This window comes from Canis aureus, chromosome 19 (genome assembly GCF_053574225.1).
Source record: "Canis aureus isolate CA01 chromosome 19, VMU_Caureus_v.1.0, whole genome shotgun sequence".
Taxonomy (NCBI): Eukaryota; Metazoa; Chordata; class Mammalia; order Carnivora; family Canidae; genus Canis; species Canis aureus.
This window is the reverse complement of record NC_135629.1, coordinates 44,794,854-44,817,765: the sequence shown is the minus strand read 5'-3', so window position 1 is coordinate 44,817,765 and position 22,912 is coordinate 44,794,854. Positions and strand designations below refer to the sequence as shown.

Here is a 22,912-nt window from a genome sequence, read left to right as displayed (position 1 = left end):
TACAGGCAATGTTAATCTGCAGAAATACTGGAGGAATTAAGTCAGTCATGTAAATTTCTACTCCTAGAAAGTATCTAACATGTTTCACATGTAAAAATCAAGTTAAAAAAGAAATTCAAAGAAATTTTTTCTTCCTAAGAAAAGCTATGACCGCCCTTGTCATACCTATTATGCTGCCTAAAAGTGAACTTCTATTTTTTTTTTTAAGATTCTATTTATTTATTCATGACAGAGAGAGAGAGAGAGAGGCAGAGACACAGGCAGAGGGAGAAGCAGGCTCCATGCAGGGAGCCCGACATGGGACTCAATCCCGGGTCCCCAGGATCAGGCCCTGGGCTGAAGGCAGTGTTAAACCACTGGGCCACCGGGGCTCCCCCTAAAAGTGAACTTCTAAATATAATCTTTTTAGTTTCAAGTATACCACCCCATATACCACACTGCTTGCTCCTAAACAGTTATGACAGTAATCATTATCCATCATCCCTTTATTCACTATATATAAAGGGTTTTTTCCTTAAAACCTATTCCCATTCCCTAGCAGTCATTTTCTATTGCATTCAAGTTATATAAACACAATGTTAGGCTGTGGTTTCATAGACACTATAAAGGAAATATAGAAACAACCTTGAAACTTCCACAATCTGATTTTTTTAGATTAAAAATGTAAACAGGGGATCCCTGGGTGGCTCAGCGGTTTAGCACCTGCCTTTGGCCCAGGGCGTGATCCTGGAGACCCAGGATCAAGTCCCATGTCGGGCTCCCTGCATGGAGCCTGTTGTGTCTCTGCCTCTCTGCCTCTCTCTCTCTCTCTCTCTGTGTGTGTCTATCATGAATAAATAAATAAATAAAATAAAAAAATAAAAATGTAAACAGACCCTGAAACAACAGGGTCTTGTGGCCTCAAGCCAAGATTTTCATTAAGAGAAAAAAAAATCAACGATTTTTTGAATTTTATTTTTTCATTTATAATTTTCTTCCTAAATTAAGTAAGCAAAACAATGCTAATAAGTGACCCTTGTGATTAACTTAAAACCTATTATGACTACAAACACAACTCAGGCTTCAAGAAGATAAGTTTCATTTGTCAGATTAACCAACTACTAGGTGAACTGACTCATGAAAATTTAAATAAAAGGGATGCTATTATCTCCACTTTTGAGAGCCTGATGTCTCTAAGTGTGGTTTAGGATCATCAGCATTGGCACCTTTGGGAGCCTGTTAGAAATGTGGATTCTTGGGCCCCATTAGGCCCCACCGGGACCTGCTACATCAGAACTTGCATTGCAATAAGATTCCCGCAGAAATTTGCTGCATGTCCAGCCAGAGAACTGCTCTAAAGCACCACTGTCCAGTATTTTCTACAATTATGGAAATGTTCTCTATCTGTGCTAATATGGTAGCCACTAGTCACATGTGGCTACTGAGCACTTGACATGTAGTGCAACTGAGGAACTGAGTATTTAATTTTAATTCATTTTAACTTAAAAAGACATATAGTGGAGCACCTGGGTGGCTCAGTTGGTTAAGAATCTGCCTTCAGCTCAGGTCATGATCCCAGAGTCCTGGGATCAAGCCCCACATCGGAATCCCTGCTCAGCAGGGAGTCTGCCTCTCCCTCTCCCTCTGTCTTTCCTCTCCTTCATGCTCTCCCTCACTGTCATTCTCAAATAAATTAAAAAAAAATTTTTTTTAAAGAAAAGACATACAGTGAGTGGTTACCAAATTGAACTGTACAACTCTGTAGTGAATCAGTGTGTACCTGTAAGCAAAGGGTGACCACTACAGTGAAATCTGCCAATCCAGCAACACGCAGCACAACTCACCTGTCATTCCAACATGCAGAACAACTTGAAGAAAGACAAGTCTTTTTCAGCTGCTCTCCCAGAACATCAGGTGTGGAGTATGGATCTCCAGATAACACTGTTACCATTCTACTTCCTTTCTCTACCAGGTTTCCAAAATCTACCCCTCAGTTCTAGAGTTCTCATACTAATTTCTTAGAAATATTACTACTGGACAAAAAATGAGTCTACCAGCCTTTGTTGAGAGGCAGCTTCCAGGCTGTGGGGCACTTGAAGCTGAGGATCTCCAAGGGGGTGGGAAGTGAGGGAGGGCCCAGAGCTTACAACAGATTTTTATGACTCATACATTCATTAAGAACCCTGGGAGAAGGGAAGAACTTTGAGCCTGACAGTTTTGACAGAGGAGTCCTCAACCCTAGTCTAATAACCCTCCTAAGCCTCTCATAAAGGTAGCCAAAGCAGATGAAATGAATTATGCAGAAACTGTAAAATGTTGTAAAATTTATTATTATAAAAAAACAAGGCTATGCATGATAGAGCAAAATACTCAGACAATCCTTGGCAAATGAGATAAAATTTCCTGCCTGACTTGTCTCATACAAGAAATGGATGAGCTCATCATCAGGGAATGGTTCCAAATCAGAAAATGCAGAACTGTACCTTCTCCAGGAAGAGCTTAGGGTATAGCTGAAGGTCAGAAGATCATTCAAGAAGACTGCTTATCCCTCACATAGGAAGTCTTCAGCTGACTTGGGCTGAATCTAAACTAAAGTGAAATATTCCAAAGTCCCTTACAGTCCACTGTGTAGCCCAAAGGAAGAACAATATACAGTTCACTATTCCAAGACTATCATGACAAAATGAATCATGCACAAGCACTTGGAGATGCCTTCCAAATAATGCAGAAAGGTGTAAGTAAGAATTCTGGTTTAAGGAGAATAGGTGTGCTTTCCCTCTTTAAGCACGCTTACGGTGACAAAATAGTTTGAAAGGGCCTTGAATGTGAGATGAAAAATTCTTTCTTGCTAGACAGTTAAGCTGAACTGACTCCAGGGCTATGAAGGGGTCAGGGTGCACCAAGAAAGGGCAGGGGCAGAAAGACTTGCAAAAGCCTCACCCAGTCGGTTGATCAGGACAGACACAATCTGCTCCCCCTCCCAGGTTGATAATCTACCAGGCTGCAAAGTTTTACTATGAGGAAAAGACCCACCCAAGCTATCTGCCTGGAGTGGAGTAAGTGATCCACCTGAGGACTGAAGACTGTTGTCTGAACTTGGGTGGCTTTTAGAGCTATATCCAAAGAAGGGGGGCAGATCTGAAGCTTCTAAGTCTCAAAATAAAAGCCCCAGGGGCCTTTCTACCTCAAAAAGAAACCAGGAACCAGCTACCTAATAACCACGTTGTCATGCATGTATAATGCCCCACTATTCAATGTCCTAGCCTTAAAAGAAAAAGAAAAAGCTGTCTTCAAGAATAGCAAGGAAGAGGTCACTGACTGCACACCATTCTAAAGTCTATCTAGGGGAGTACTGGATTGCTGTAAGAAGAAGAGTGCACCTTGGGGTTGTAATGGGGTGACAGATGCTTGAGGAAGGCCACACCTGAGCAGAGCTAACTCCTTAAGCAGCTCCCTACCTAGAACAGAAAGAACTTGGGAGCTCCACAAACACCCAAAGCACTGTCTCTGTGATTCCTGGGTGTGAAGAGCCCATTTCCCTCTCCCCAGCTCCTCCTAATCCTTCCAGAATCTGAAGTGCCACAAACTTTACTACATGATAGGTGCCAGGCATTGTGCATAGTCCTGGGAATACAAAGGAAAATAAGACAAAGCCCCTGCTCTCAGACAAGTCTAGCAGACAGGGTATCACACGGGGCACCCCCTCTCTAGGCCCATCTCTTTTTTCCCCTGGTGCCAGGAATCACCTCTAGTCAGCACACACTTGTTATGATAACTATTTATAAATTAGTCTCCCACGCACCCCATTTTTCAATGATGTCTGAGAGGGCAGAGAACATCTTAGCCAACTTGGTTTCTCTAGCACCTAGCACAGTGCTCCAAAACGTAGAATGAACATAGTAAGAGAGGAGGATAATAATACTCTTAACTTTCCAGAAAGAGTCTATGAAACTGCAGAAAGTGGACAATCCACAAGAAGCAAAGGAAAGTGAGAAGAACAAATGCATGCTGAATCCATCTTTTCTTTGCCTCCTCCTTCCTGTGGCTGCTGTTCACTTGGCTTTGACATAACCCCTCCTCACTAGAGGGCTCTAGCGACTGCACCAGACCCTAGTCCCAGCCCCAGGGACCATCCTTCACACCCAAATAGGCCCCATCCTCCAAAAGGACTTTGGTCCTTTCCTATTTTCCAATAATTTGAGCAGGCCCCCAACACAATGGGTTGCCTTGTGAAGCCGATTCTACTGTTCCTGGCTGGCTGACAAGTGGTGGGTGGAAGCAAGTAGGACAGGTCGTCTTAAAACTGCTATGTTTTTTCCCAGCGCAACTGAAATAAAATCCAAACTCCTTCCTAAGACTTGTGGGTCCTGTGTGGTCTGGTGTCAACCCCTCCCCAAACTGAACTTGGGATTTTAAGTCTCTGGCTCTGCTTTCTCTTCCAGCTCTTTCCCGCTCCCGGGGGCCCGAAAGCGCCGTGTCCTCAACACCTGACTTCCCATAGCATGCCATCCCTTTTCTCAGAGCTTTTCTCACAATGTATACTTGGTTTTTGCTACTTTCTCTCCCTCACTACTAGGAGTCTGAGAGAAGGGACTGTGTCAGCAACCCAGCTGGGTGTCCCACACAGTATCTAATACATATTTGCTGAGTTAATAAAAAGGCGGCCCTCCATCCCCACCCAGCAGCTCCTCCACTAACCTTTTTTCCTGATGGTTCCCACACCAAGTCACCCCCATCTCCTCATCCGTAAGTCCCACTGCCCACAACTCACTCTCCATCGTCTCTCTCAAAACTTCCCACCTCAGAAGTCTCACTAATGCATCCATTTAGCTGTCCATCCTTCACAAATCCCATCTCTCAGCCCTTACACCTTCCTTCTTTCCTCTTAACCCTTACATTTCATAAGCCTCAAACTGCCTTTCACCATATACCTCCCCATCCACAAACTCCCCTTAAACCCATCCCTCTCACCCCAGGATGGGCCCCTAAAACCCATCACCCGCTGCTTAGCCCCATAAGCCTTTCAATCTGTCGCAGTTTAACCTCATAAATCCCTTCGGCCTCAGAACCCGCCCCCCCTCAGCCTCCCCGAGCCCCCACATCTCCCCTCTCACGCTCTCACCCTGCACCCTCCTCACCCCTCAGCCTCCAGTCAACTTGGCCTTGGCCCCTGGGCCCGCCCCCTTCTCTGCCGCCACTCTGGGTGGCCCCGGCCCCCGCCCCCGTCGAGCCCGCGCAGCACCTGGCCTGCGCCTCCTCCAGGCTCTGGTCGGTGATGGCCATGATCTGCTGCAGGACCTCGCCTGTGTCGGGGCCCGGCGGGGGCCCGGGCGGCGGGCGGCGCGGGGCCGGGGGAGGCGGCGCGGGGCGCTGCGGGCGCGGAGGGGACTCCATGGGCGGCGGGGCCGGGCCGGCGCTGACACGGTGCCGCCGGGCCTGGAGCGCTCACAGGTCGCCGCAGCCAACCACCGCCCCCCGCGCGCTGTGCGCGCGCGCGCCCAGACCCCACCCCTCGCCGCTGCCTCCCGCCAACCGCCGCCAGCCAGGCCGCCGCGCCCCGCCCACGGACACGCCCCGCCGCCTCCGCCAGCCAACTGCCGCCGCCCGGGCCGCCGCGCCCCGCCCACAGACGCGCCCTCAACAGCTCCCTTCAGCGGCCCAGGACTCGGCTGGGAGTTGCCGAGGCAACGGCTCTTCGCACCCACACCCTCCTCCTTCCACCCCTCAGCTCTCCGCCTTCCTCACCAGCTCAGAGCAAGGACTCCCGCTTAGGGACCTTAATCCTTCCTGGGGCCCTCACGTCTCCTCAGAGCCCCTGCCCCTCCTCGGAGAGGTCCCGCATTTTCTCAGAGACCCTCAAGTCTGAGTCCACCGCCCCCGCCGACATCGCCGCAGAGCCCTTACTCCCCTGCAGAGCTCCCACTCCTCACAGGTCTCCACTCAGATGCCCCCACTTCCTCAGGAACCCACATCTCTTCCCAGTCCCCACTTTTCAGAGAACCCCACTCCTCCTTCAAATCACCCCTTCCTTCTCAGAAATCCTGAGATTTCTCAGATCCCCACCAAAACCCACCATCTTCAGAAGCCCTGAGACCCAGGCCCCCCCTCAGTACCCTAAGGGTCCCCTCAGTCTCCGCCCCATCAGGTGGGTCCCTAGGGCTCCCGACCTTCTGGCTCTACCCCCCTCTCCCCGGAGCTTTTGACGAGGGGTGCAGTTGTGTGTGGTGATGGTGGCTGGAAGATTTGCACGGAGAGATTTTTCTCTGCTACACAAATCAATTCTCTTTTCAAGGTCCAGCTTATAAATGACCTCTGGTTTATCCATTCTCTCCATCAACTGCAATCTGACCCTAGAACACCCAAGCAGACTTATTGAACTACTGAAGGATGCTTCCTGAGGGTCTCCTCTGAGGTGTACCCCAAGTAACAGTGAATCTCCACAAGTCTTGGTTTCTAGCCATTAGTGCTCACTGCATCAGAGAAGGATCGTCGAGTGAGAGAAAAGGAACCGACTGGACACGAATCACTTCTCCAAAGTCACTGGGACCTGGTGGAGCCTCTGCTCTGAGGACAGATTCCAGACGCAGTCTCATAAAGGTCCTCAGCCTCTCTGCGAACCCTTTGGGGTAGGGCCCACCTTCTTCCCATTGCTGCTGGAGAGGAAACTCAAACACCATCTGGTGTGATTGGATTGGAGGACTCCAAAAAAGACAGCAGGGAATGGAAATGAGTGATAGAGGCTGGTGTTAGGAACCACTTCAAAAGCTCTCTGGTGGGGTTCCTGGGTGGCTCAGTGGTCGAGCGTCTACTTTTGGCTCAGGTCATGATGGGGGGTAGGCCCTGGGATCGAGTCCCACATCAGGCTCCCCACAGGGAGCTTACTTCTCCCTCTGCCTATGTCTCTGCCTCTCTCTCTCTGCATCTCTCATGAATGAATAAAATCTTAAAAAAAAAAAAAAAGCACTCTCTGATTAAGGAAACTCAACACTGGGTCCCAATAAGAGAAAGTACTAGAATTTGTGGGGACCATGGAGGGTTGTTGCCCTGCACAAAAGTTCAGCAGCTAGTGCAGCCCTACACAGGAAGCCTAAGTTATGGGTAATTTTGGTGTCTTTCAGAGAACAGTGGTGGAAGCAGGGGGTTGAAAGCTTTAGGGATCAAAGGTTGAAGGGAAGAGAGACCTACAAGAGAGAGAAAAACCAATGGGACAAGATGCCAAAGGAGACCAGAGGACTATGGGTTAGAACTGGGGGATGCTGATGCAAGAGCAAGTGAAACACAGCTACCTTTGGGCTCTCCACCCTATAGGAATTGGTGTTGACACCCAAAGGGACATGTTTGTCTAATAGTCCTAGAGCTCCATGGAGGCAAGGAATGTATCTTTTATGGTCCTGTGCCCAGATCCATGGTGGAAGGCACTTGGCTGGCTCACCATCTCTGGAGATTCTGGCCTCAGGCCCTAGAAGATGTGCTGCCCACCTTGGACCCTGAAGTTCCCAGCAACCCAGTTCATTCTTGCCTCCTCACAGAGCTGTCTTAGGACAAAGGGAGTTTTCCCAAAGGGAAAGCCAGCCCCATTTAACATAGGACTAGATTTTTTTTTTTCTTTTTTTTTTAGGACTAGATGTTTTTGGTTCTTCAGTAATATATGCTTTACTGGCTTAAGAATTTGGCTTCTAATGCACGGCCTGAGTCCAAATTCTGGCTATTTAGCATGTGAACCTTAAGTAGAGCTATAACCCTGTCTCCTCCCTGCTGAAGTAGAAGCAGAGAATCCAGATTCTAGTCTATACTGTACCTGGAAGGATGCCTCTATGAGCATCTGAGGGTGGGGCTCATCATGGCATGTCTAAAGCCTTGGAGGGCTGTGAGGTGAGGTGAAGAAAACCAGGCTGAGTTTGTGACCAATTCTGGACATTGTAGGGATCCAAAGCTCTTTCTCCAGGGGCCTCTCAAGTCTCTCGGTTCACCTCCATAGCCTTTTGAAGCTGTGTAACCAGCCACAGGCCATACTGCAACTTCACTGTCTTCATGTGAAAATAAGTGTGCATCTGCACCACAAGATGCAAGTAATGATTAAATAATGCACCTACAGTGCTTGTCAGCATGCCAGGCACATCAGAGGAGCTGGAGAAACAGCAACTCTCAAATCCTGCACCCTACTCTGTGGGCCCCACTCCCACTGTGGGATCGACACACATGACTGTAATAGTCTGGACTCAGACGAAAGGACAGGCAGGAGAAAGAGGGCTCACACAGGTCAGAGACCACTGTGGGCTCTAGAGGACAGAGACAGATGGGGGTGAGTCAGAGGCAGGGGAGTAGGCAAAACGGAGGCAAGACCTCCAACAAGAGAGATTGAATAGGGCATCTGGCTGGCTCGGTTAGCAGAGCATGCCACTCTTGATCTCGCGGTTGTGAGATCGAGTCCCATGTTGGGTAGAGAGTTTACTTTAAAAAGAGAGAGAGCTCAAAAAAAAAAAAAAAAAAAAAAAAGAGAGAGAGCTCAAGAATAAATAAATAAAATCTTTAAAAAAAAAGTTTAAAAAAATAAAATAAAAAAATAAAAAAAAAGAGAGGGAGTAACAGCTGTACAGAGATCAAAGAGAAAAGAGAACTAGGGCTGAAGAGATCCCAGCCTAGCCCAAGCCTAGGTGCACAATTCTGGGACACAGGGACAGATGGACCATCTGAGTTGATGACAAAATGCTCTGGAGACCTCAGCAGAGAGAAAGGTTTACTCCTTATAGCACGTTCTCCCCACAAACTCCTCAATTCTAATAGGGACAGGCAGGACCCCAGAGGCTGCAAGGGTCCACAAACCTTTTCCCAGCTCATGCTCAGCACCCCTCAGTCTGCACCCCTGAAGAATCAGATTCAGGCAGATAGCGCATCCATGGTCCATCCTTGTCACTCTGTCGCACTGAGCAGAGTGGCCTGAGAGGGCTCTCATCTCTCCCATCTTAAACACCCACACCACCACAGACAGGGAAGTAGTCCACAGGGTTTACCAGGGATGAGTGGTAAAAATAGAAAATGTCGGTTAAAAACCCCCACAACCTGAGATGATTGAAGGGCAGATTCCTGAATCCCTTCTGACTCTCTCCTGGGCATTGAGAGATGACCCCACTCCCCCAGGCCCTGGGGCAGGCTGGCAGTGGAGTTGTGCCATGGCAGACTGAAGGTCTGTCCTGCAGCTTAGGTAGAGCCAGGTGCATTCACCAGTGGTCGGAGGCCATAATCTGGCATTTGCAGCACCCCACTGAAGTCCCAGGTCGGCTAAAGGGTGGAGTCCATCAAGGAGTGGCCATTCTCAGGAAGCATGATGCGAGTGCTGGCACCTGTTCGGGCGGAGGGTGCATAGCGGGCAGACTCGTGGGTGGACCGGCGTAGGCACAGACAGCAGAGGAGGCGGCGGAAGGTGCGGCGCATCTCAGCATCTCGGCACGAGTACACCACGGCGTTGACCAGTGAGTTGGCCTCGGCCAGGAGTAGGAAATACTTCTCCACCGCCAGGACGTTGCAGGACTTGCAGCCCAGACCATCCAGGAGCAGCACCACCTGGCCTGGAGTCCAGCAGACCACGAACGCCCCTATAGGATGGAGCCTGAGGTGAGCAGGGCTAGCTATTGGGGCCCAAAACCCACAGGTCAGAGCTCAGGCCTGGAAGGAGCTCCAGAGCTCAGACAACAGCTGTGTAGTTTGCAGGGCAAGAGCCGCCTGACACCTTTCTCTGATTTATCTGCCAGAAGGGATGCCTTTCCTAACCTGGTACACGGTAGACAGGGTGCTGGACATTTCTACATGAAAATTTGTTCTATGAGGGGAAGGAGGTCATGTGGGAGAGGTGTTACTTGGTGGGGGGAAAGGGGGTCATAGGGAAGAGTCACTCCTTGTTCTTAGGGGTAGGGGAGTGTATCCTTGCAGGATAACCTGGCTACCTCCCCCACTCAGACCACTCTACAGCCAGACTGACCTCATTACTCCCTACTAAGAACTCTTGAGGGCTTCCCACAGAACTCAGAACAAAATCTGACTCTTGCCTGTGCCCTTCGAGGCGGTGCTGACCTTTTCTCCTGCTTCTCTCCAGCCACACGGGCCTCCTCTCCTCTTTGGAGGCACAGCCCAGTCCTGCGGGACTCTCACCTTCTGTTCCCTCTGCCTGGAACTCTTCCCTTCCCAGCATTCAGGTCTCTGCTCAGATGTCACCTCCTTGGAGAACATTCCCCACCCAAATCATGCCCTCCCATGCCTTGTGGGAGTTGGGGGGAAGCAGGGTTCCCGCAACCCTGGGCCAGCTGAGGACACTCACTCACCCAGGATAATGACAACGGTCTTGACCAGGCTGAGTGTGGTCTCTCGGTATCGCGGGTGGCAGCTGACGTGCTCTGCCATGCGCTGCACCCTCCGCCTCACATAGAAGAAAATGCGGGTGTAGACAGCCACCATGAGCAGGAAGACAAGCAGGCTGGACAGGGCCCAGACAGCCAGATAGGAGCGGCTGAGCAGGGGGGCCATGCGTGAGCAGCGGTCCAGGGCACAGAGGCAGTGCCAGGAGTGGGCCGGCAGCAGCCCCAGGCCCAGTGCAGCCACCCACACCCCCACGATGAGCATGACGACTCGGCCTCTGGGCAGGCGGCTGTGCAGCTGCACAGCCATCACGCTGCGGTGCCGCTCCACGGCGATGGCTAGCAGTGTGGCCACTGATGCCGTCAGGCTGGTGTCCAGCAGGCCCTGCCGCACGAACCAGCCCTCCAGCGAGAGCCGGGCCGTGCGAGGGCCAGTGTGGAACATGAGGAAGAGGTAGGCCACACCAGCAAAGAGGTCAGCCGCGGCCAGGTTGCCAAGCAGGTAGTAAATGGGCTGGTGGAAGCGTCGGTTGGAAGCAATGGCTGCGATGACCAGCAAGTTGGTCAGCAGCACCAGCACGCTGACTGTCAGCCCCAGGGCCACCACAACCACATCTTTGGGCCGCCAGTGGGAGCTGAGTTCCTTGCCACTGTTGTTGTAGAAGAAGCCGATGGTCTCGTTGTAGTAGCACTGGCCCATGGTGACCATCTGGGGGCACAGAGGGAGAGGTCAGTATAGGTGGCATTTGTTCGAAGGACACAAGAATGAGCAGCAGCCAGTGAGGGTGGGGGTCAGGACAGGAAGGGCAAGGGTCTCAGACTCGGGGTAAAGTGGCAGTGGTGGAGCCCAGGGTAACCGGGAAAGCAAGCTCCCTGGTGGGAGTGTGGGGGATGGGCAGCTGTTGCTCATTTACTAATAAGACCCTTACAAAGATTATCCCCCCAAATCAAATGACTGGCTGTTTGTTTTAACTTAAGCAAAATCAAACAAACGAAAACAACAAAAAAATCATCTACTACCCAAGCGCGCCCAATCTGTACTGGGGGGGTGAGTGGCGGGGAAGGAGGGACAAAGCGCCAGGAGCTGTGCAAGTGGGTGAGGGACGGTACGCTCGCTGCTGGGATCAGTGCACAAAGTAGAGCCCAAGGGGCGTGTGTGAGCAGGGTGGAGTCGCTGCTGGGACCCTGCGGGCAGTCCGTGCTTGAGCGTGGAAGTGACCGGGTCCACCAGAGCCGGCAGCGACGCGGCCCCAGAAGTTGGGCGGCGGGTGCTGGGCGCGAGCGTTCCCGAGGCGGGCGGGGTATCGGGCAGTGACGGGTGGGACGGAGGACCCCGGCGGTCTCCCAGACAAAGGGGGCGGCCAGGGAGGCGGCGGCCGCGGGGCCTCCAGGCGCCCCCAGGCGCCCCCAGGCTGGAGGAGGAGCCGGGGCTAAGGGGAGGAGGGGGCGGTGCCCGGGCCCCGCAGGCACGTGCCGCGCCCTCCCGGGGACCCGCGCCCGCCCGCCACCGTCAGTACCGGCCTCGTCTGGGCGGCCCGTCACGTCGCAGACGGGCGGCCTCCCGGGGGGACGGGGTAGGCCCCAGACCCATAGCCTGGGGGCCACCGCGGGAGCCGACGAGCGTCCGGGTGCGCTGGGCGCGGGCGCCGAGAGCCGGAGGGCGGGGTCCCGCCCCTGCCTGGGCGCGGCGCCCCGCCCCCGCCACCTGGGAGCCCCGCCCCGCCCCCGCCACCTGGGGGATCCCGCCTCCGCCGGCGCGGTCGGGACGGGGTCTCCCGGAACCGCAGCCCCCCACCGTTTCCTCCCGGCCTCGCGGTCGCCCCTGCACTTCCGGCGCGGGACCCCCGCCCCCGCCCCCGCCCCCGCCCGCCCCACGCGCAGTTTCGAGCCCCCGGGGGCCGAGCCACTCACCGCGCCAAGTCCCCGCCGTGACCTCGCGCCGCCTGGGCGCAGCTCCGGGTGGTCTCAGGGTCCGCGCCCCCGCCCGGCCCCACCCCACCCGCTCCCCGCCGTCCAATCCGTCGCCGAGCTCCAAGCCACGCCCTGATCCGACCGGGCTCCCACCGCCGGGACCCCCGCCCCGCCTCCGCTTCCCCGGCCCCGAGATACCGCGCGCGCGGCCCCCGGGGCCCCACGGACCTCTCCGGCCCCAGCTGACCCTCGGGCCGCGCTCAAGTTTCTGGAAATCCCACCCCCACGCCCTGCGCCCGCGGCCGCGCTGCCCCCTGCCCGGCCCGGCTGATGGCGGCCCTAGGCTCCCACGGCCCAGAGCACACAGCCCCATTGTCCCGGTTATCTGCACTTTGTTATATTTGTTTGATTATGCAGGACAGGATCGGGGACGTGGAGCTCCGGGAGGGACGGGCCGTTGTGACTCAGCCGGGTGCCCGGGCCCAGCCCGTACTTCTTGTAGGTGCTCAAGGATGTTTGGGGATGAAAGGGGGCCTTAGTTCCTCCAGTGGGTAAAGTGGGGCCAAAGGATGCTGCCCTCCCCTCTCTCTCTCCCATCACCCTTGCCTGGCAAAAAAAAAAAAGACACTCAAGGGTATAAAGGACACAGTTTATTCCCAGGCGTCAGGCCCCAGGTGCCACAGAGTCTGGGCTGCCCACTCCCTCCAAGAGCTGCTCACCTGAGGCAGCTAAGGAGGCAGGCAGAGGTGGGGGAGTGGCTACAACCAAAGTAGCAAAAGGTACCCCTGTCCCAGGGGTTAGAGACTAGAGTGGATGCCAAGGATCCCATGACTTGTAATGACCCTGAGTGTTGACCCTGACTAACCTCTGAACCTGAGTGGCCCTGATGCTTGGCAGTGACCTATGTCTAGTGGGGGAATACTGGTATATTGCTTCAAAAGGGGTTTTAGTCTCCAAGGCCATGTAGTCTTTCCTTGCAGGAACTCTCCAGTTCCCCCAACACTGAACACCTTCTCAGTCCTTTCCCCCTTGGTCAGAAGGCTGGGATGGTCAAAGATGGTCCTCAGCTTCCTCAGGTTGGGGATCTGGGCAGCAGGTGGCCTTGGGCACAGCTTCGCTGGGTAGCTTGGAGAGAAGCCGGGCTGTCTCCTGGGTGATCTCAAAATGCTTGGGCAGCGGGGTGCGGCGCAGAGGGCTGCCCTCAGGCGAGGAGGTGACAGGGCCAGGTCCTCGCCTCCGCAAACTCCCTCGCGTCACTGATGTGATAGGGGTCTCCTCACACAATTTGGAAGCTACCAAGGCAAAGCTGGAAAGCTGGTGGGTGATAGGCCGTGCTCCACCCCGGGGATATTTCACTGGCTGGCGGCTGAAGTGGCCACGGGATTGAGTCCCCAGGAGTGAGTCCTCTGGACCTTGGCTGGACACTGTGGGTTGGGATGGTCAATGATGAGCACCCCTGAGTCCTCTGGATATAACCTGGGGGTCAAACCTCAGCCAAGCTATCCCAGGCAAGGACACCCCTCTGATTCCTGGGCTACCCCCCAACATACTCACCTTCCTCTTCTTCCTTTTTGGTGTCCTCAGCCACTTCTCTGTGGTCACTCTGTGGAGTTGGAATCTGTAGGAACAAACCCAAGACCAAAACCCCAATAATAAAATCCCAGTTCTTTGAGGTTCTTTGAGAGCTGAGGGTTTTTTTCTGGACATGTAAAAGGTCTTTTGCAGTTTTGGTATCTGGGGAGGCGATGCCCTTAACAGTGTACAGCTTGTCTCCTTGTGCAGAACAATATTATTCATCTCAACTGTGGACTCCATGAGGGCAGGAACGCCCTTGCTCAGCAGAGAGCCAGGCCAGGGAGTGACTTAGCCATGTCCGCATTAGGACCAGGTGAACTATCTGTCTCCATTCTGCTCTGCTCTATAACCTCGCACCCACTTTTTAATTTATCTGTACATCCTTCAGTTTATTCTTTAGCTAAATGCTAATAGCAGCTAGAGTTCTTTCTACATGTTCCAAGCACTTTCTGAGCCATTCCATTTCTCAGAGACCCAGTGCTCACTGACAGGCCCTTTGCCAGCTCTGGGCTGCTGTGAGGGGAGGCACATGCTCTCAGGAATGGTGTGTGTAGCAGGATCTGAGGGGCAGGGAAGCCATCAGTAGGAGTCTCATCTGTAAATGGTTTTCACTAACAGTATCTACCTCTCAGGGCTGCAGTAGAGATGATAGGAAGCCTATAAAATGCCCATGCACAGTAAGTACACAATGTGTGGCATTCCACAGACCCCTCTTTGGCCTCACTTTCTACCACCTTCTCTTCACTAATTCATTACAACTCAAGGCTACATCCTACACACACCAGGCATGCTCTCACCTCAGGGCCTTTGCATTGGCTATTCCCATTAGAACACCCTTCCCCGGATCTCCACCTGGCTCATTCCTCCCTCACATCTCTCCAGTCTTTGCTCAAATCCACCTTCTCCATGAGATCTGCTCACAGCATCCTATTTACTGCTACAAACTGCCCTCTGCCTCTCCTTGGTACCCCCAATGTCTCTTACCTTATGCTACCCTTTCTTTTATTCTCCATAGTACTTGTCACCTTGTAATGCCCTATAAACTGACTTTATACCATATTTCTTATTTGTTGTTGGTTTCTTTCCCGCTGGACTGCAGTTACCAAAAGGATGGGGTCTCTGAATAATTTACTCACTGATGTATTGGTAATGCCTACTACAACAATACTTGGTACATAGTAAATGCTCAATAAACATTCTGTTGAAAGAATAAATAATCACCTATGTTAGTAACTCTCTGCAGAGCTGTACCCTGTTGTTCCTCCATTATTATTACTCACCATTTCATTCCTCATGTGTAAGGAGAGAGGGAATGAAAGAGAACATTTTAAAGGCAAAGAAAGGAAGGAAGACAGGAAAGTGATAAGATTAAATGGAGAGAAGGCCCTCCTCCTGTCTGCGGGCCCAGTGGGTTCCTACCTCAGGAGGCGTGGCCTCAGGATGCTTCTCCAAGGTACCATGGAGCTCAGAGTCTGTGTCGGGGTCCGAGGCTAGGACTAGGGGTAGGGGATCTGGGGCAAGGTTGGAGGGTGGTGGTTGAGGGTTGTTTGTGAGAGGCCCAGGAGCCGGACTGGGGTCTTGGGGCGGAGGCTCAGTGGCCACAGGGAGGTCATCCATCCCAAAGATTTGCTCATAGTATACAATGAGGAACTCAACGAGCTGGGCCTGGTGCCCCGAGTCTAGTAGACAGGTGACGGAGCCAGCACCAGCTGCCCCTGGACCGTCCGGTGGCCGCAGCAGTGTTGGCCCAAACACAATGCCCAGGTTGTTGGCAGACATCTTGTTTTCCTCAAACTGTGCAGCCACCCTGGGGATGGTATGAGGAAAAAGATCAGGGCATGGAATGGATGGTCACTGGCCATCAGGAAGGCGAGGCTAGTAGGCTAGGCTAGTGACAACTTGCCCAAGTCATGGGTAAGTGGTCCCAGTCATTGAGACCAGCAGCTACACGCCCAGCAGTGGAGATCAGGGGTGAGCCCCCAAAGTCTGGAGTCATGTATTAAGATTCAGAGCTCAGAAAACACATGCAAAGATCAGAAGTCAGTGTCAGGGGTCAGTCCCAGAGGTCAGTAGTCATGTCAGTAGTCATGTGACATGTCCACGGACACAGTCACAAATCTGTGGCTAAGGTCAGAAGTCACATTTCAAGGTCAGGGACAGTGCACACCTGAACAGATGGGCCACCAGGTGCTGCAGGGTGTTGTAGTTAGAGTCAGGCAGCTGCACCAAGAGGGTCTTCAGCGAGCGGATAACCTCAGGGCTGGGGCTGGGGGTCCCAGGGTCGTGCCCAGGGTCTGCATGCAGGGTCTTAGCCAGAGAGATGAAGGCGTCGTAGAGGTGGAAGGGGACCACGGGGTCAGTGAGCTGGGGGTGGAATGGGGGGAGGGACATGGGTATAGGTGGGCTGCAGAGGGCCCTCAGCCTGAGCCCGCCCAGCCCCTGCCCCCAAGCATTGAGTACCCACCTCCTGGAGGAACCGCTTGAGAACACTCGAGACATCATGAGGCGAGTTCCCTGACATGTCCACCAGTGCTCGACCATTCTCAAAAGCCTGGCACAGCCGCTCCACACGGACCCGGGACCCGCTGACCCGATAAATGCCCTGCAGGGCAGGGGCAGGAGATAGATACTTGACTTCCGGTCTGGCTATCAAGAGGGCTGGGTCACTACTGGGGGTGGTCAAGAGTCAGGGCAGCACCTGCACACCCAGGGCACGCTGTTCTATCTCAGCCGTGCACCTGGTGATCACAAAGGGCACCTCCTCCGGGAAGTCCCTGGGCAGCTGCAGGAAGTCGACTCCAAAGAGGGGGGTCCGGGCTGGGAGGCGCTTATGTCCACAGAGGATCAGTAGAGTCTCCAGGCAGCGCTTGTGGCAGGTCAGAAAGCACTGAGAGGAAGGTCATAGAGTCAGGGAGGTCATCAGGGGTCAGTAGGGGGAAGAGAGGTCATAGAGATCCTCAGGGGCAGGGGACTCATAGGACACTGTTAGATCAGGGTATGTCCCAAGGGCAGAAAGGTCATAGGGATTTCAGGTCAGGGAAGTGCTTAGGGTCAGGGAGGTCCTTCGAGTCAGAAGAGGTCATTGGTTGATGGGCTCAGGCCACACCTCCTCACACTCAGTCCCGCTGACCATGAAGGCTTCACATTCACGGCACTTGGCTGGGCCCCGTAGCCGTCGTAACCGGTGGGTTTGGGCCGCACTGGAGAGCGTCCACTTCCTGAAGGGGGTTCCTGGGCCGTTCTCCAGCCCATCTACCAGGTCTGCAGGGACACAGGGTCAGGGGTGCCTGGTCCACCCCCCGCCATGCCCCATCTGCTTCCAGCCTTACCGGGATCTCGCTCCTCAAAGTCATCTGAGGACTCAGTGCCTATGGATGAAACCTTCATCAACCGCCTTGTGCCAGAGCCTGGAGTCAGAGGGTCAAGGATCATAGAAGTCAGGGGTCACAGGGGTCATGGGGAAGCTGCAGGGCTAAGGAGATATTCCTTGTTTTTGGGTTTTCCAGAACTACCCACAGATGCCCTTGGGGAAAGGGTTAGAAGTCAGGAGGGAAGTCAGGTCTGATATTAGGGGTTGGAGAATGGGTCAGCAGTCTGTGGGGTCATTCAGAAATTGGCTCAAGAGAATGGATCAGAGGATGAGGAAATAGGTCAGGGGTACAGGTAGGTCAGAGGTCAAATGACAGGTTAGAGATTGAGGGTCAGAGCCTGGGCAGGGTCTAGAGGCTGGTTAGAGGTAGGGAACGGGTTAGGGCCAGATCCTGGCCTCACCTGGGCTGGAAGTGGGAGAGTCCAGGGACCGAGATTCGCTGCCACCACCCACACTGTCCACATCGCTGCCTGGAGTTGGGCCTGGAGTCCCTAGGGGGAAACAGGTCAATTAGGATGGACCCCTGCTCCAGCACCACTCCTGCCTCCTCCCTGCTATGCTCACCTTGCCAACTTATGCCTGTGTCCTCCCAAGGGCCAGCCTCAGCTGCACTTTCATCCAGCCGTGGGGGTGGGGGTCCAGAGGGCTTCTTTCTTATGTCCAGAGGGGAGCTGAAAGGAGTTTGAGGAGTCTGATAACCAGGAAACTGCTTTGGGATGACATCACCTATGCACTACATCTAGCACCTAACTCCAAGCACTTGCGTCTGCAAGCCTCGACACCCGTGAGCACCCAGTACAGTAACCCTAAAGTTTGGACTCTCCCAGAACAGGGATACCCACCCCCACAGATAAAAGCCTTGGGTACTAAACCAAGAACCGAGGCTTTGAGTTTTCTGATCCTGAGTATTCAGCTTGGTGGTGCCAACAGCCCGCCACTGTCTATGGGGCCCATTCCTGACCCTGCTCCTGGGTGGGTCCCCACCTGTGTGCAGTGGGCACGAATTCCTGGAAGGAGAAGGCAGGTGGAGGGGGTGGTGGGGCCTCAGGCTGCAGCGCCCTCACGAACTCCTGGTAGCGCTGGCCAGCCTCAAAGGGCTCACAGCACTCGGCCAGGGCAGCGAAGGCACGGGGGCCACGCTCCGCCTGCGCCCCTCGCAGCCCGAACAGTCCCAGGGTCACCTGCAGGGGTGGGGGCTAGGTCAGACTTCAGTGAGAGAGGGACAGAGCCTGACCTTTAGAGACACCCAGTGTGGTCAGGGTCTAGGGGCAGGGCAAGCAATGAGAGGCAGCTGGGGCAGGGCATGATCACATCCTGGCCCAGAATGGAGGGGTAGAGATAGGACCCCAAGTGGGTGGCACCAAAGCTGAGGTGTGGTCAGGGACTGAGGGCAGAAACTGGCTGTCTGGGGAGAAGGAGTCCTAGGCCCTGGGGATGGGTTAGGGGCAGGCGGACGGCTGGGGCCAAAGGAGAGTGTGAGGCAGCAGTGGGAAGGGGTCTCACCCGCCTCAGCACTTCATCTCCCTGCAGCACCAGCTTGCGCACATGCGACACGATCCGCTGCTTGGCAGCCTCCAGGTCTTGTTGCCGTGCGTTGGCTTCACGGACAGAGGCCTGATATAGCGCCACGGCCTCCTGAACCTAGGGAAACCAGGGCCAGGACACACGTGGGAAAAAGTGTGGGGCTGGGTGCACCAAAGTGCTGGGGAGCATGGCACCAGGTCCCCACCTTGGCCTGGGCCTCCTCTCGAGATCGCCGCCGCCGCTCCTGCTGTTTGCTGGGCCCAGGCGAGGCCTGAGGTGCCGGGTCCTCAGGGGATGCCTGGGAACGAACCCACAGGTCCTCGCTGCGCTGCACATACTGGAGCTGGGCCCTCCGCAGCGCCTGCACTGCCTCATTCTGGGACCGTGGGGGGGGCGGGGTGGTAGGGACAGAAGGGGACAGATCAGAGCCTCTTCCTCTCCTCCACCTCCAGCCAGCGCACACCCACTCACCCAGCCAGGCCTCACCATCCGCTTCTGCTCTTTCAGCCACTGCTCCTTAAACTCCTTCCGCCATTTCTCGATTTCAGTTCGTTTGGCTGCTAGAGGCTGGCAAGGACAGATGGGGGGCTGCTTCAGGGCCGCCCCAGTCTTTCTGCTCCTTGCTACCATGTGCCTTTCATATTCTGGACCCTCTTTTGGGTCTGCACTCTCTCCCCCACCCACTGGCCCTTCACCTGATCCTTTCTAAAGCCTGGACCCACATGTGCCAAAGCTCTCTGCCTGGGATCACTCAGCAACCCCCAACCCCATGCCAAGCCCTGCAAACAAACAAAAGCACAGTTTTGCAATTGCACAGGAAGCTTGGTTTGAATCTCTGCTGGGTAACCTTGGGCAAGTTCCTCAGCATCCCTGGGCCTCAGCTTCCTCATGAGCAAAATGGCACTGATGGTAGTGTCTTCCTCCTAGGGAGAGGGGACTCGAATAATGCATGCAGCAGGGCCCCCTCACCTGGTAATAATCTCTTTTCTGCTGGGCCACTGTTTCCATGGCCAGGGCTCCCAGGCTTAGGTCATGTTCCAGAAACAGGGTGTAGATGTACTGCAGTGGCATGTGGCTCTGGGGTGGGAAGGTTGGTGTTAGAAGATGCTGAGGATCTAGGGGGTCAGGGCTGCGGTTCTGGAGGGCTTGGGCCCTGGGCGGAGTGGGGGGTCTGCTCATGGCTACCTGCTGGTGGATTGACACCTTGCCAGCCTCGGCGATTTTCATGATGCTTTTGGCAAACTCTAGCTCTGGGGGAAGACAGCAGGGGTCTGAGTTGAGTACGGTGTGGGCACTGCCTGGGCCCTGGAGCCTGGGGCAAGGCAGAGGGGCCCTCACCAAGGCTGGCTCTCTTCTCGGTCCAGGCCAGTAGCTCCTTAGCGTAGCGGCTCCAGGTCTTGGCATAGTCCAGAGCTGCATCCACGCCCCCCTTGGTCCGTATGAGCCGCAAGTCCAGTTCCTCCCCTGGGGCAGAAAAGTGAACCTCAGACCTCTGAACTCTGACCTTCTGTGTTAGCTTTCCCTGAACCCCAAGATCGGCCAAACCAGAGACCCCTATTCTACACCCTATGGCTGCCCCAAACACCCGTTTATGATCTTGTCCAGGTTGCAATTTTATACTGATTCTCCACTCAGATGGGGGCTCCCTAAGGGGAGGAGCTCAGCTCTGTCCTGTGTACTGCTGTGTCCCTGGCACACAGAACAGGCAGTGGGTGATGACTAGTTGAAGGAGGGACTCCTCTCTGCCCTCATTCCCTCAGTCCCAAAGTCCCCTACCTGTTAGGGGTGCAGGACCCTCCAGGGAAGGGCCACTCCAAAGGCTGGTTTCATTGGTCTGAAGGGGAGGGAGGCAGCATTCAGGAGCAAGCAGAGCAGAGGCCTCAACCCCTAGAGCCCCTCCTCCTGGAGGACCCCCTCCTCCCTGCCTCCTTGGTTCCGCCCTTCACCTCAGTGGCTGTAGGGGTCTTGTCAGATTCTGGGTCTCCTGAAAGCACGGGGTCTCCAGGCGGCATCTCAAGGGTCCTGGGAGGTAAGGGTGTCAGGATACCACCCTCCACCCAGTCTGTCTTGGTTAGGGGTGTTGGGAGTCCCCAGGGCAATCTGAGTGGTAGTCCTGGACATATCATCTCTGTGACATCTCTTGTATCTGGGAGGCCTGAGTGGTTTTGTGGGGAACCAGATGAGTTTTTTTAATGGGACTTGAGGGAGTTAAAAGGTCCCAGGTGAATCTGGAGTTCATAGAGTAGAATTATAAGGATCTCAAATGTTTTAAGGGATCACAAGAAGAATATATGGGGGTCTTAGGACCATTTGGGGGATTTCCAGTAGGTTGGGGTGGAGGGCTGAATTTTGGGATTTTTCATGTTTTGGAGGGACCCATCTTGGACTTCTCAGGTTATTTGGTAAGTGGATCCAGATGTTATAGGTTCCTAATGAGGTACCTAAATGGTTAGGGATTTGGGGTGGCCCAGGTTTAGACTCACACGTTCCCCAGTGAGATCTCAAGGTTGTCCAGGCTCCGGAAGATGTCACTGTACCTCTTCCTGCTCTCCGGAGCCAGGGGTAGCCCTGGGGGAGGGGAGTGTCATACATGGACCAACTGAAGCTTCCCTCCACCCACAGCAGCACCTAGGCCCTTAGCCAGTTGTTTGGAGGGGAGGGAGAGAGAGACAGTGTTCTGGACCTGTAGAGAGTGTGGGGTGGGTGTCAGAGTCAGGATTGAGGCAGTGTGGCCTGGGGTGAAGCCAACTCAGGGCAGGCAGATGGACTCAGGCACAACCCAACACAGAGACAGCTGCTCAGAGGAACGGAGACACCCACACACACATGGGCCCAGAAGCAAAGCAACAAAACAGATGCCCCAGATGCAGCCACACTGTCCCTGGGGAGAGAGCCAGCTTGACAATGGAACCACATGGACCTCAGGCCAGACAGATGGAAATACACGTGGGAGAGACCGGCACAGAGCCTGTGGCACAAACAGACCAAAACCAGAAGAACATAAAGACCAAATGACACTCAACATGCACAGCAGAGACACAAAGACAGCCGGAAATACAAGTCAGACCTTGCCACATTTCTGCCACAGCCCCCATTCTAGGGAGCCCAGATCAGCAGTGCCCACTCCCTGGACTATGGAGGAGCCGAGTGGGGATCCTGCCGCGTCGCCCTCTCCATCAGCAGTCGCGACACCCTGCCCCCATCACAAATATCAGAAGCAGAAGCAGCCACTTCCCCTTCCTGGGCCCCCTCCCCCAGGCATCCGGGGTGAAGACTCCAAACGGGGAGGGGGTCAGAGAATGATGTCCTGGGCCCCCTCGGTTTGGGGGTACCCAGTGGAGGATGCCCGTGTCCCTCCCGTTTGGGACTCCTTCACCACTCTCTGGACAGAAAGGGACAGCCGAGACCACTCAATTTAGGAAGTGGGGTACAGCTGGGGGAGGTCCCTCTAGGATCCCGTATCCCGGACCGCCTACCCGGCTCTGCTGCGTCCATCGCCCGGCCCGAGGATCGCTCGGCGGGGACCGGGGCTGGGATGGGATCTCGCGCCGGCGGGGCCCAGCCCCTATTTCCTGCCGCGGCCGCTGCCGCTGCCGCCTCCGCCGCCGCCCGGGTTCCGCGTAGCCCCGCCCAGCAGAGGCTACGCCCCGCCATCGAACACGCCCCTGCTCCGCAGAAGCCCCGCCCCCCGGCTTCACCTCGGCGGGTCGGCCACGCCCCTGAGGCCCGGAAGCCGGTGCCGCTCCCCGAGCCCAAAGAGCCCAAAGACGCGGGAGATGCTGTGGGGCCAGGGCTTCCAGTGCGACCACCCCCTGGCTCCATGCCTACCAGGGTTCTCCTTGCCAGATCTCTCTGCGTGGGCCCCAAAGCCCCAGCACACTCCCTGGTCCGGAGCGCCTGTTCCCTGAATCTTCCACACTCCACCACCCATTGATTTCTCTACCCAGGTGCCTCTTGGACCCCTGAACCCATCCAGGCTCCACTGGGTCCATGGAGCTGCCCACTGGAAAGGCCTGATGTCAGGCTTTATTCCAGCGGGATCTTAAGTCCCCCAATGCTCTAGGGCTGCAGACCCCTGCTCTGGGGCACCTCTAGTGACCTTGGAAGCTGAATGACTCTTGAAGCCCTGATTAGAGCACAGCTAGAAGTGCCCCTAGCACCTCTCAGGTCCCAGAGGTCACAGATCTCCACCCTGAGCACCTCA

At 54.7% G+C, this 22,912-nt stretch overlaps 3 protein-coding genes across 14 annotated transcripts in view; all 3 read right to left on the bottom strand.

Annotated features, from left to right (window-relative positions):
* The window catches only part of PBX4 (PBX homeobox 4), a 36,709-nt gene extending 31,321 nt beyond the window's left edge, over positions 1-5,388 (bottom strand). For 3 of the 4 annotated variants that reach the window (XM_077859237.1, XM_077859240.1, XM_077859238.1), the window contains exon 1: positions 5,222-5,388. In XM_077859237.1, the coding sequence (XP_077715363.1) occupies positions 5,222-5,373 (152 nt within the window). In that variant the 5' untranslated portion in view covers positions 5,374-5,388. Of the gene's footprint in view, positions 1-1,823; positions 2,206-5,221 lie in introns of those variants that run through there. The other variant, XM_077859239.1, reaches the window with a different exon arrangement.
* A 3,301-nt stretch (positions 5,389-8,689) lies between these two features.
* Positions 8,690-12,345, bottom strand: LPAR2 (lysophosphatidic acid receptor 2). 5 transcript variants are annotated; one of them, XM_077859234.1, is made up of 4 exons: positions 12,240-12,345; positions 10,296-11,037; positions 10,048-10,149; positions 8,690-9,572 (listed from the first exon to the last, which is right to left on the bottom strand). In XM_077859234.1, exons 2-4 carry the CDS (start codon positions 11,035-11,037, stop codon positions 9,259-9,261), a joined length of 1,158 nt encoding a protein of 385 aa, XP_077715360.1. In that variant the 5' UTR covers positions 12,240-12,345; the 3' UTR covers positions 8,690-9,258. The 5 variants fall into 5 exon arrangements, with proteins under 5 accessions (XP_077715360.1, XP_077715359.1, XP_077715358.1 ...); XM_077859233.1 differs by lacking the exon at positions 12,240-12,345 and adding an exon at positions 11,850-12,099; XM_077859232.1 differs by lacking the exon at positions 12,240-12,345 and adding an exon at positions 11,846-12,098.
* Positions 12,346-12,874: 529 nt separating this feature from the next.
* GMIP (GEM interacting protein) lies at positions 12,875-22,342 on the bottom strand. 5 transcript variants are annotated; one of them, XM_077859230.1, is made up of 22 exons: positions 22,185-22,320; positions 21,776-21,901; positions 21,192-21,276; positions 20,655-20,730; positions 20,485-20,542; positions 20,047-20,172; positions 19,894-19,958; positions 19,678-19,785; positions 19,195-19,275; positions 18,914-19,084; positions 18,688-18,825; positions 18,169-18,365; positions 17,749-17,855; positions 17,586-17,675; positions 17,144-17,221; positions 16,921-17,075; positions 16,513-16,701; positions 16,279-16,416; positions 15,982-16,178; positions 15,234-15,621; positions 13,794-13,857; positions 12,875-13,663 (listed from the first exon to the last, which is right to left on the bottom strand). In XM_077859230.1, the coding sequence occupies exons 2-22, from the start codon at positions 21,801-21,803 to the stop codon at positions 13,290-13,292; spliced, it is 2,913 nt and encodes a 970-aa protein (XP_077715356.1). In that variant the 5' UTR covers positions 21,804-21,901; positions 22,185-22,320; the 3' UTR covers positions 12,875-13,289. The 5 variants fall into 5 exon arrangements, with proteins under 5 accessions (XP_077715356.1, XP_077715354.1, XP_077715353.1 ...); XM_077859228.1 differs by lacking the exon at positions 21,776-21,901 and having other exon boundaries at positions 18,914-19,006; positions 19,180-19,275; positions 22,185-22,342; XM_077859227.1 differs by lacking the exon at positions 21,776-21,901 and having other exon boundaries at positions 22,185-22,342.
* Positions 22,343-22,912: the final 570 nt, after the last annotated feature.

What these genes read in the sequence shown, in the direction of transcription:
- GMIP (XM_077859230.1), bottom strand. Translation starts at nt 21,803, where the DNA reads ATGGGGGCTGTGGCAGAAATGTGGCAAG. An exon ending in TGTGGCAGAAATGTGGCAAG is followed by an intron (nt 21,277 to 21,775) that starts GTCTGACTTGTA and finishes CCCCTCCCCCAG; the next exon opens with GGCTACCCCTGGCTCCGGAG. An exon ending in CGAGAAGAGAGCCAGCCTTG is followed by an intron (nt 19,959 to 20,046) that starts GTGAGGGCCCCT and finishes GTCTTCCCCCAG; the next exon opens with AGCTAGAGTTTGCCAAAAGC.
- LPAR2 (XM_077859234.1), bottom strand. Translation starts at nt 11,037, where the DNA reads ATGGTCACCATGGGCCAGTGCTACTACAACGAGACCATCGGCTTCTTC. An exon ending in GACCGTTGTCATTATCCTGG is followed by an intron (nt 10,150 to 10,295) that starts GTGAGTGAGTGT and finishes TGGGAAGGGAAG; the next exon opens with AGTTCCAGGCAGAGGGAACA. An exon ending in GGAGAGAAGCAGGAGAAAAG is followed by an intron (nt 9,573 to 10,047) that starts GTCAGCACCGCC and finishes TCCATCCTATAG; the next exon opens with GGGCGTTCGTGGTCTGCTGG.